General features: G+C 41.7%; 3 protein-coding genes across 6 annotated transcripts in view; all 3 read left to right on the top strand.

The window, feature by feature from the left end:
• Nucleotides 1-3,236, top strand: part of LOC126399121 (rho-associated protein kinase 2-like) — a 51,370-nt gene extending 48,134 nt beyond the window's left edge. For 2 of the 4 annotated variants that reach the window (XM_050058927.1, XM_050058929.1), the window contains 2 exons: nt 296-377; nt 2,585-3,236. In XM_050058927.1, the coding sequence (XP_049914884.1) occupies nt 296-329 (34 nt within the window). In that variant the 3' untranslated portion in view covers nt 330-377; nt 2,585-3,236. The remainder of the gene's footprint in view (nt 1-295; nt 378-2,584) is intronic. The other 2 variants (XR_007570856.1, XM_050058928.1) reach the window with 2 other exon arrangements.
• Nucleotides 3,237-8,081: 4,845 nt separating this feature from the next.
• LOC126399129 (leucine-rich alpha-2-glycoprotein-like) lies at nt 8,082-9,581 on the top strand. The gene is made up of 2 exons (XM_050058951.1): nt 8,082-8,238; nt 8,446-9,581. Exons 1-2 carry the CDS (start codon nt 8,142-8,144, stop codon nt 9,441-9,443), a joined length of 1,095 nt encoding a protein of 364 aa, XP_049914908.1. The 5' UTR covers nt 8,082-8,141; the 3' UTR covers nt 9,444-9,581.
• A 138-nt stretch (nt 9,582-9,719) lies between these two features.
• LOC126399130 (leucine-rich alpha-2-glycoprotein-like) lies at nt 9,720-11,799 on the top strand. Its single transcript, XM_050058952.1, has 2 exons — nt 9,720-10,555; nt 10,679-11,799. Exons 1-2 carry the CDS (start codon nt 10,521-10,523, stop codon nt 11,688-11,690), a joined length of 1,047 nt encoding a protein of 348 aa, XP_049914909.1. The 5' UTR covers nt 9,720-10,520; the 3' UTR covers nt 11,691-11,799.
• Nucleotides 11,800-12,008: the final 209 nt, after the last annotated feature.

Below are 12,008 nucleotides of genomic sequence, written 5' to 3'. Positions count from 1 at the left end.
AGAGTGACCGTCCTCTATTGACCAATCAGACTGCAGAGTTCACAGCTCCACCGTTTAGTACCAGATCTGTGTGCCAGGTACCCCAACAGAGGGGGGACCAAAAATGGGGATGGAACAGAACGGTTCCATCGGAGAGACCTTGTGTTTTTGGGGATTCCCGTCAGTAGCCACCTAGTTGAGTAGGAAACCAGTATGGTAGTCACTAACTGTAACTGTCTTGTTTTCTGTGATTGATTAAGACATCAGTTGTCAAAGTTTGCTCTTAGCCACGACCTAACTGGCTCTCATCCCTCAGCACTGGCCCCATGCTCCGTATCATCCTCCACTGACCTCTGACCCCGACCCCACCATTCTAACGTCTCTCATGCTGGGAGACTGTAAGTAGAAGAGCTTGTTGCACCTGCCCGCCCTCCAAAACGCTGTGCTGTGTGTCCAGTAACACCCCCCTCATCATAACAAGCAGGACTGAGCCGCTCACTAAACTACTCACAGCTCTACACTGCCCCCTGCTGAGCCTGGCATGTATTGCCCCAGCAGATCATAAAGCACTAAAGGCTTCTTACCCCTCAATGAACCTCCATACTTACTGTTTCAGATTGCTTGAGTTTGGCCTGAAAGACTGGAGTTGGCCATTGGATGATGACGATAATGATGATGATGATGATATGTTCTTCTGAAGGAAGTGAAAGAGGGGGGACAGAGGGTAACTGTACCTCTGCATGTGTGTTTGCAGTTAATAGGAGGCCTTAATGTGGCCAGAGGCATGTTTTTGTGTGATTTCTAAATTTGCAGTTGAGTGTGAAGACATGAACTTGATGTTTGGACTTCATCCTTGTTACAAGAATAGTTTTATGGTTTGGGGGAATTTGCTTGCTGCACATGCTTAGTGCACAAAAAGCAGACTGATTTGGCAGTAATAATTTTTGCAAGAAGTAGAATATTAAGGCAGTAGTTATCTGCTGAGAATGTTTTTCATAGCATGTCAGTCTGTAGGTAAATTTTGCTGCTCTTCAGGTTACTGCACTGCGTACCACTTGAGTCAGTTGGGAGCTAGCTAAAGGAGCCGCTCATTGGGGGATTACTGCTCATAACACCGTCCTGACCAGGCTCCCAGGATCTGCGGCAGCCGTTGAACTCAATTTTAGTTGTGGCTTAACAGTGGAATTACAACACCCATGTCTGTCATGTGATGCCATTGGGCCCAAAAAGTCTCTTTCCCCAAAGACTTATATTGGGAAAGAGATGTCTATAAATCAGTGAATACATTTTTTTAGTGTTACAACTGCCGCAGAGTAACTCGTTCCATCTGTTCAGTCCAATAACATTTGGAAATAGAAGAGAGCCACAAGATTAAATCATTATATCCCCATTCAAGTTAGCGCTAGTGCGCTTGCTCTATGACGCGGAAGCAGCGCCGATCATCTGGATGATTTCATATGTGGTAGTTTGGTTTTTGGATTCATGCACCACTAAGCAACTTTCACAGGGATGAACGAGGTCCTGCCTCCAGAGCTGTATCCAGTTCTCTTTATACATCAATGGTCCTGACCCCGCAGTATTGCTGTGGAAACATTGTGCCCACCTTTCAGTCTCCCCTCAGGTCACTCCAGTGAGTAAGTGGCTCAGTTTTAAGCCGCAAACCCCCTTTAGCATTGTTAGCTACTGTTAGCACTGTTAGCAGTGTCAGCGTGGCTAGTGGTGCTAACATAGTTAAGAGTGCTAAAGGGGTTTTGCAGATCAAAATGAAGCCATTTACTCACAGGAGTGAGATGGGAGTAGACACAAGGGTGACTACCATGTTTCCACAACAACGGCATCCCACCACCAGGACGACGTCACCAGTGGTAATCACAAATAAGCAGCGCTGCAAGCTAGCTTAGCTCCCACCTTACCAGGATGGTGCTCAGTGCAAAGTGGCCAAGGCCAACCAGTGGAGACTTCAGGGTTGGCAGTGGGCACCATGTTTCCAGTTGCTAATGCAGCTAGCAGTCTGTCTGTCTGTCAGCAAAGCCAACAAAAAATTAAATAAAAGGCAAGACATTTAACGTTAGCTTACATCACATAACATTAAAATTTCACCACTGCTAAATGGATATCACTCTGAAATGCAGCTGTGAATATGGAGCTGCAGCCAGTTAGCTTAGCTTAGCATAAACACTAGCAACTGGGGAAACAGCTAGCCTGGCTCTGTCCGAAAGTAACAAAATCAGCCTACTAGCACTTCTATATGAGACATTGTTAAAAAAAAAAAAAAAAAAAAAGCAATTTAAAAAAACAGTATAATATCCAGAATACCTTTGGGTAGAGCCAGGCTAGCTGCAAACATGAGAGTTTGTACGGTATATGTAGGCACTTGTATATCTGAAAATGGACTTCAAATTTCACTCCTTGTGAACATGCAGACCAAGATTATTCCCATATCTGTCTGCTTTTTATGCATTTCACTCGTGCATTGTGTGGCTTGTGAATAGCTTCCTGGTTTAATATGTGTGGATTTTGTGTGGGTGTGCCTTTGAAGTGCAGCCATTCTGTTGGTAGCATCCCAGGTTTTCACATAATTTTCTTTCTCTCTCTCTTTTCACAGTTAACCCTGGCTGATCAAAGATGTGTGTTTTCATCTTTGTGGATTAATGACCGCAGTCTGGACGCAGTGCCTACATGTGTCATTTTTTCAGGGAAGTAGACTGGAAAAAAAAAAAAAAAAAAAAACATTAATCATGGAGAAAAACATTCACAGAAACCGGCTGTCGTCATGAGAACTGAGGCTGCCTTTGTCGTTGTAACAAGAGGAAGAAAATGAGTATTCATATTAGAGTGAGATTTTAACTAAAGGGAAAAAAAAAAAAAGGTCAACACTCGGTGATTAAAACTGCCTTATTTTATAACCGTCATGACAAAAACGTGGACATTTTATTCTGTGAGGTGCAGTGACTCACATGGATTTGTCTTTGTGAGGTGTTAGGCATGTGTGTGAACATTTGTATATAGGATTAAGAGATCTGTCTGTGTATTGTAACACAGGAGGTGTAGCTCATAGAATATGATTGTTTTATTTTTATGGATATAAGTCAGCAGCACATTATGCAGTACATGCTTGTCTTGTAAATGAATACAGTTTTCATTACATAAAGTAGATCAATTAAAACATGAAACAGAATAATGTGAATTGAATAGGAACAATGTGTTATCTCCTCGACATTCATGGCTAATTCAAATAAATTCTGTTACCCTGAAAATGAATATTTCATTTTATATTAATTGGTTATCATCACTTGGGAAGGATTTGTCAACCCTATCACCAGAACAGATGTTGGCATTGTTCATTTGTGCAAACCTCAGATACGAAACTTGGTACATCACTTCAGTATTACAATACAGTTTGCACTATCTTGTATGTCTAACATAATTAATTGATACCTCATTAACAATTCAGGTACAGTGCAACAAATTAAACAAGTAAGCGATAATGTAAAGTGAGCAGATCTCTGAGCGGGAATCACTCTTAAACGGGATTTAAACTTGTGGAGCAGACCCTACGCACGTTGCCTACACCGTTTTTTCTTTACCATTTCCCTCAGTGGAAAGCTTTTATTTACTTTTAGTTTCACAGATAAGAAACGGCAAATTGCAAAGACAGTAAAGCCTCCACAAAATAGCATTTTAAGTCTTGTGTGTGATTTATACTTAGAGATTTATCCTGGCTTCATATGAACAGAGGAAATATTCGCTCATCGCTAGGCTAATTTATACAATGTAAAATGCCATAGGCTGGTGCTAATAACATTAGCATGTTATATTTGTTTGGAAAACGTGTTTAGTATAAGACAGTTGTTTTGTCAGTGAACCTTGTGAGTCGTAATGGAGCCGAATTTTTTAACATTACCTTTGTTAATGTTGCTGTCTTCCCTGGTTTCATGTGAGTAAAGGAAAAGTTCGCTAGCTGCTAGGCTAATTTATACAATGTAAAATAAAGGCTTGTGCACATAACGTTAGCATGTTATATTTGTTTGCAAAACGTGTTTAGTATAAGACAGTTTTGTCAGTGAACCTTGTGAGTGGTAATGGAGTCGAACTTTGTAACATTACTTTTGTTAATGTGGATTCATGTAAGTAGAGGAAAAGTTTGCCAGCTGCTAGGCTCATGTATACATTTAAAAATGCCATAGGCTTGTGCTAATAGCGTTAGCATGCTATATTTGTGGGGAAAATGTGTCCAGATAAAGACAAGTGTTTGTCTGTGAATGCTGCGAGTTATAGTGAAGCTGATTTGTGTACTTGAGTTTGAAACTGTCGCTATTAAGCCATGTTGTGTGTTTTAGGTGTGTTTTGAATCAACTTAACTTTACAGCACTTCACAGAAACCTCACTGTCAACTAGTGTTCTGGAGGTGTAACTGCAGAGTGACACAGACACACCACCGCACAAGTATAAATGCTCACAACAGCGTGGGCGACATGCGTAGGCTACGGCGTAAGGTCTTCCGCACAAGTATAAATTCCTGCTTAACTGTTGTTGAAATGTGAAATATAAGCAAGATTAACAATACCAGAAAGATAACTGATATAGTTACTTCTAGCAGTGGTTCCTAACTGGTCCAGATTTCTCCTTAGTCATTAGTTCAAGGTCCACACAGTTTATATATTCAGTGTCATACTTGCATTTGGCTGTGTTGTTGGGCTAGTTTGCTGTCTCTGTCATGTAGCTGTCCAGTCGTCGCTCACTCTACAGCAGAAAATTACATTTCAAAGTAGCTTCTCTGCGCAGGAAATTCACTGTCCTTCAAAAAAAAAAGTGTGTTTTTTACAAAGCTGACACTTTTGGCGAGTCACTTGAGGTCCATTCAGGTTGGACCTGCGACCCAACAAGTTATTGCATCTCAGCGATATTATAAACAGAGATGTTGTAGGAATATTGTAGTGATCCTTGAGAGGTGTTACAGACTACAGTGTATTTTAGGAGACTATTTGAACTGCACCAGAATAGGTCTGTCTCTATCTTGCAAGTGCATGTGGAGTGAGTGGGCTTGACTGAAATAAATCTTTCAGAACAGCCTAAAGCCAACTGGCACTCATCATACATAATGTAATGGTTCATCATGTTGCCCATCTGCTAAAATCGTATTTCATACTGCAGGTCTCATCCATTCTGTCTATCAGCTGTGTGACTGTATGTTCTGCTTAAATAACCATGAAACCTGCCGTACCTGCCGGCTGTACCGACCGCTGCGACCTCAGGTGGCACGCAGCTTTCATCTCCTGCTTCTTCCTTCTCATCGTGAATCAACATGTATTCTTTTATCTCCAGGCTTTTCATTTACATTTCTAAAAAGGACGTCCTTCCTGTAGTAGTGTCATGTAGTGTGTTACTTGTTTCTAATTCTTTAACTGAGTATTTCAATTTCATGCTAGAGTTAGAGTTTTACTCACTAGTTACTTTACAGGCTCAGAGTTATGGTGAGCTTATAAAATATGAGATTATGAATACATTAGAGATTAAACTACCCATCAGTATGCAAGATTAAAATTAACCCCTCTTCAACAGTAAAATGCTACTTAACACTTTAATGCATCAGTAATAATAGTCTAATAATGTAGTATAACAGCTGTGTAACACTCACATAGGCAATTTTACATTACATTTATATTTTGCTGATGATACTAAAGTGATGTTGTCAACCTAGGACTTTTAATTGATTCATTCTTTTTCCGTAACTGCTAGGGGTTGCTGGGGGCTGGAGTCTATCCCAGCTGACATTAGGCAAGAGGCAGGGTACACCCTGGACAGGTCACCAGACTATCACAGGGCTGACACATAGAGACAGACAACCATTCACACTCACATTCACACCAACGGACAATTTAGAGTCACCAGTTAACCTGCATGTCTTTGGAGTGTGGGAGGAAGCCGGAGTACCTGGAGAAAACCCACGCTGACACAGGGAGAACATGCAGACTCCACACAGAAGGGCTCCCCGACCCTGGGTTTACACCAGGAACCCTCTTGCTGTGAGGCAACAATGCTAACCACTGCACCACGGATGACTATAAACATTGGCAAATAAAATAAATTTTAAAACAAAATACTTGTCATGGCCAAAATATTGTTAAGTCTGATCTGGTTTATAAGAGAAGTCGACATTTTGACTTTTGTTTGTTTCTTTAGACACTTGTTGCCAATGGTGGAATTTAAAAACTTCAGTCAAAGCCTGATCCCAATTAAACGCCCAGTCCCTTTTACTAGCCTAGTGTGGTTACACATTTTGATAAATAAACGCCTGTCTAAATTAGATGCTGGGTCTGGTTGCCAAGCAGTTCATTTTTTCCTCAGATGTATAACAATTTGCTGAGCAACAATTTTGTGTGAACGTAATTAAAGGCCTGTCCCATATAGACGCCTCTCCCACATATAGGCCTGTTGATTTCAGTGATTTAAGCAAATAATAGCCTGGGCTATTAATTGAAGTTCTACGGTACATTTGCTTAAGTACTCCACTTGAAGGGACAGTTCACCCCCAAATCAAAAGTAGATATTTTTCTGCAGTGCTATTTATGAATCTAGATTATTTTGGTGTGAGTTGCCGCGTGGAGATGTCTGCCTTCTCTCAAATATGATGGAACTAGAAGGCATTCGGGTTTTGGAGGTCAAAAAATAAATTTTCTTTGTACAGAGCTACACCTGCCTACTCTAATCACAGTGCAGAAGGAAGTGTGCATCTACTGCTAGCTCACCTAGCACCACTGAGCAAGCTAACGTCACAACTCAGCCGAGGAGGACGCCATTAATGTTTATATCTTGCGCTGTCACAGGCCTCTTGTCCACAAAATCAAAAATACATATTTTTCCTCTTACCTGTAGTGCCCTTTATCAGTCTAGATTGTTTTGGTGTGAGCTGCCAAGTGTTGGTGATATTATGTCTGCCTTCTCTCCAGTATAATTTTGAAAAACTCAACATCAATGTCTCTTTCCACAAACCATGATTTTGTTACTCAAGATAATCCAGAAACTATTTTCTTTCTACTGAACTTCTCAGAAGCATGTATGTACCCATGAACAAGACGCTCATGCTCATGACAGTGAAAGATGCAAACATTACTGGCGTCCTCCTCGGATGAGCTGTGACGTTAGCTAGCGTGCTGCTAGGTGAGCTTACAGCAGATACACGGTTTCTTCTATTTTATGCTACTGTATACATCTCCATCTTTTTTGCGTCATTTATTTGACGACCATAACTTCTACTTTGCTGATTAAGACTTTACATGGTCAGCATATAAACTACAGTACATTGTTACTGAAACATTTTACACTCAACAGTACAATGAAGTTAAAATTAGCTCCAACTCAGCAAACTACAACTGTAAAATACTATTTAAATGTCAATTGATTTAACTTTTTATACTACCTGGAACACCTGGTTATAATTATTTGGGATGCACAAAGTATTTTTACATTACTGTATATGAACTTTTATGTAGGTAGAAGATCTGGATATTTGTTCCACCACTGCGTCAGTATATTTCTACTTCATACAATCCACACAATGGAAACAAGCTAATAAATTGAGATACATTTTATCCATCAAATAAACTCACTGACTAAAATTTGGGTTTAGGATAAAGCCATTATGTAACTCTTGTTCAGTGCTTACTGCTTTGCTTTAAGCTTTTTGCATCTATGTGAATAATTAATATGTAAACATTCAGCAGCATGACTAGTTAGCTTTTCGATTATTAATTAAATGTTCAGCAAAATAACTTAAATCCACCTCATTTTAAATTGATGATCATGCATTTTTATCTCTCTCCCGCCCTCTCTCTTCCTCTTTCCCCCATATCTAGAAAATCCAAAGTACAAAATAATGCAAACACCTAACTGAGTTTTTCACTCAGTGGCAAACCGTCATAATCGTAAACTTCATACGCTCACATTACACACAGACTCCAACATCATATTTCATGATCAGCAGTTTTGAAGGAGAGCTATATAGCATTGTATTCGATAAACCAACTCAAACTAAGTTTCCAGGTTCTGGACTTTCCCTGCAGGTTAGAGTCATAGAGTTTGCTCCAATGGCCTGTCCTTGACAAATGACTGTGTAATGAGTGGGACCTTGTTTACTCAATAAGTAATGATTAGTTTGGAGGATGCTGCTCCCCAAAGGACTCAGTAATTTGCAAGTGACCACTGCTGAATCTGATATAAGGAGCGTTCTGGCTGTGTCTCATCTGATAACAAAGAACGGTAAGTTTTATTTTGTTACTCATGGCACTGAACATCATGTGCAAGAACGTGTGTTTAATTGCTTAACTCATGTTTCTGAACATCTTGTGCATGACCTGGAAATGATCTGTGATGTTTCGCAGTGGTGAAATACTTCAGTGGGATATTTAAGTCTTCTCCGATGTCCTTTCCTCCTCATCTTTAACTCTCTGTGTCCTCTCCTTCTAGCAATGAAGTCCTGGTGTCTTGCTTTCCTCTGCTTGGCATGTTTCTGCCATGGCGCTCTGTCCTGCCCGGCACTTTGCAAATGCTACCACAGAAGAGCTGAGGTGGTCTGCAACGAGGTTCCCCTGACGGAGTACCCCTCCGAGGGTCTCCCAAAGAACACCACCCTGCTGACCATCCAGTTCACGAATATCACCTCCATCTCCGAGCAGCACCTGAACGCCACGCCCCTGCTGCAAGGGCTCCACCTGTACAGCAACCACCTGCAGAACCTTCCCTCTCATCTCCTAAGAGGTGTTCCTCATGTCGACACTTTGGACCTCACAGACAACAAGCTGTCTGACCTGCCTGCGGATGTCTTCAGCCACGCTTCGCTCCGCAACCTGGTGCTGAAGAATAATTTGATTGAAAAAGCTGATGCCAACTGGCTCTCTGATAACAGCAGCGTCACCTGGTTGGATTTATCTGGGAACAGTTTAAAAAAGATCCCGGCTGCTCTGCTGCAGAAGCTGCCCCACCTGGACAATCTGGACCTCGCCAACAACCGCCTGGAGTCAATCTCTGCTGATTCTCTGGACCAGATGACCAAACTTGAAAGGCTTAACTTGAGAAACAACAAGCTAAACACCCTGGATGCATCTATATTTCAGAGCACCCATAACCTCACCTCTCTGTTCCTCTCTCGGAATAAGCTCAACAAACTTCCCCAAGACCTTTTCCAGGGGCTTGCTCAGCTCAAATACCTGAGTATGGATGACAACCAGCTGAGCCACATCCCCACAGGTCTGTTTGACCCTCTGAGCTCCCTAGACGAGGAGGGGCTGGACCTGACCGACAACCCCTGGCTGTGTGACGGGAAGGTGGAGTACCTCTGGAGGTGGCTTCAGAAGAACAAGAAGATGGTGTTCCTGCCAGAGACCGTCATATGTGCCAAACCGCCGTCTCTAGTGGGGCGCTCAGTGATGTCACTGACAGAAAGTGAACTAATCCTTCAGTCTTAATATCCTCTGTCCTCATGCTGGTTGTTATCTGACATGGTGATGTACCCTGTCTTAGCTTTCTTACTTTTCAATCACAAAAACATTCTCTTTTATCGAATGTATAATTAAATATGATACAAGTAAAGAGAGCTTTCAAGACTTTCTGTCTTTCTGTCTTTACTTTACTGCAGATAAAATGTGTTGTCAGTGGACATTTTGGGCCTTGTCGCTTTCATGTTAAGATTCAAATACAAAGATCTGTACCACTCTCATGTCTGTACACCAAATATGAAGCTACAGCCAAGCGATGGTTAGCTTAGCTTAGCATAAAGACTGGAAACAGGGGGGAAACATCTCGCAAGGCTCTGCAGAACCAAAACTTGTCCTCTTGTATGAATTAAACCAGTGGTTTTCAACCTTTTTGAGCCCAAGGCACACCAAAGGGCAAGCCGAAATCTCAACACTTGTATTTATACCTGTGCACAACAGCTTCTATCGTGTGTTAGCACTCTTATCATAGGACAATAGAAATAAGAAAAAATAAGACAGGTAGCTTTTGTGATACTGTTTACTTTTTTTTCTTTCTCTGTTTTCTATTGGTGGTAGGTCGTCTTCACTGGTGCTTTGTTGTGATTTGCTCTGTACAATAAGCTAAGCTAATCAGCTGCTAGCTATAGCTTCATATTGAATGGACTGATTTGAGAGTGGTGTCAATCTTCTCATGTAACTCTCGTAAATAAGTATGTGTCAAACTATTCCTTCAACTGACTGTATGCTCTTTAAACGGGAAATCCAAACACAAAGAATAAAATGAAAATGGATCAAATGATGAGATTAAATTGAAAACCTCAGTCATCATAGATTTACAAGTCACAGTTAAAATAACATACTGCATAAAAAATGTTTTTGCAGGAATGAAAAAAGACTATTGATTTGTGTGTGGTAAGATCTTTACTTTTGGACCGAACAGTAAAAAGTAACCACTCGCCGGCTGATGATCTGGTTTGTTTGCTTGGTTTTATTTGCCTCTTGCAACATCTTGTCCTGACTCATTGCTGGGAACAGATACACTCAACATTGTATAAAACCAAGTTCGTAATGACAAACAGGAGGAATTCTGCCGTGCCTTTCAGGTAAGATCATACATTTATGATCATTTTTTCACAATGCAGTGAGATCACTTAAACAGCTGATGATTTGTACTTTGATTATTACATTGATATCTGTTTCTGATACAGTTTGTTTCCTTTGTGCAGTGCTTTAAAGATGAACTTGTGGACGCTCCTGACTGTGACTGCGCTGGCTAAATGGGCCCACTCCTGCCCAGATCTGTGCTCCTGTTCCTTCACACCTTCAGGTGCAGAGGTGACGTGCAGCGAAAGCTCCCTGACACATTTCCCTGTAGACGGTTTACCCTCCATCACCACTCAACTGTACATCCAGTCCACCAAACTCAGCAGTGTCGCAGCCAGCCATTTGAGTGCCGTGCCCCTTTTAAAGTACCTCCAGCTGTATAACAACAACCTGACGAGCCTTCCTTCAGATCTACTGACGGACGTCCCTCACTTGGAGACGTTGGATCTGACAAGAAATCGTCTGGTTCATCTTGCTCCGAACATCTTCAGCCATGCCTCACTGCGTGGTCTTGTGCTGAAAGATAATCTGTTTGAAAAAGCCGATGCAGAGTGGTTTCCTGGCAACAGTGGCCTCACCTGGCTGGACTTGTCTGGAAACCGTTTGTCGGGTGTATCCACTGCTCTGCTTCAGAAGCTGCCCAATCTGGATAATCTAGACTTGAGTGACAACAGCCTACAAGACCTGCAACCTGATGCCCTGGAGAGCCTGCACCGCCTGCAGACACTGAATCTCGCTGGTAACAACTTAACCTCCCTGAGTTCTACAATCTTCACCAACAACCTTAATCTATCTCAGTTGTTTCTGCAAGAGAATAAGCTCCGAGACCTGCCAGCGACCCTCCTCCAGGGTCTCCAACACCTTGAATATCTGCTGCTCAACAATAATCAGCTGCAGCGTTTCCCCTCAGGGCTGCTGGGTGACAGAAAATCTTCCTTCCGCATGATCTTAATAGGAAACCCCTGGGTGTGCGATGAGAAGATGGAGTATCTGTGGAAGTGGCTCACTGCCTATCGTCAAAATGTCATCTTTTTGGAGGAGGTGACATGTGCAGAGCCTGAAGCTCTTAAAAGCCGACCAGTGATCTCTTTGACAGAGAGTGAGCTTGGACTTCACAAGATGGAAAATCAATGATGAAGACAAGGCAAAAAGAAAATCTAAAGTCTCTATATTCTACTAAAATCATATGTGGAATGATAAATTATTCATTGTATCGAAGGTTGAAATAAAACTTTACGAGCCATTCTTTGTCCAACACTGCTTTTTATGATCTCTCCTTGGTCTCTCTATTTTTTGGATTTTGTCCAGCCCACTGGGTGGCGTAAGATCCTCAATACATTTTCAAAGCAATGAGCTGAACAGACAGTGCAGGTTGGTTGAGAATCAATTTACTTAGTAGATCCCAGCCCATGATGCTGTTTTCATGTGTGGGGCACGTTATCTCAAGTTAAT

Source organism: Epinephelus moara, chromosome 12, assembly GCF_006386435.1.
Source record: "Epinephelus moara isolate mb chromosome 12, YSFRI_EMoa_1.0, whole genome shotgun sequence".
Taxonomy (NCBI): Eukaryota; Metazoa; Chordata; class Actinopteri; order Perciformes; family Serranidae; genus Epinephelus; species Epinephelus moara.
The sequence above is the reverse complement of the archived record's forward strand: the minus strand, read 5'-3'. Positions and strand labels throughout refer to the sequence as shown.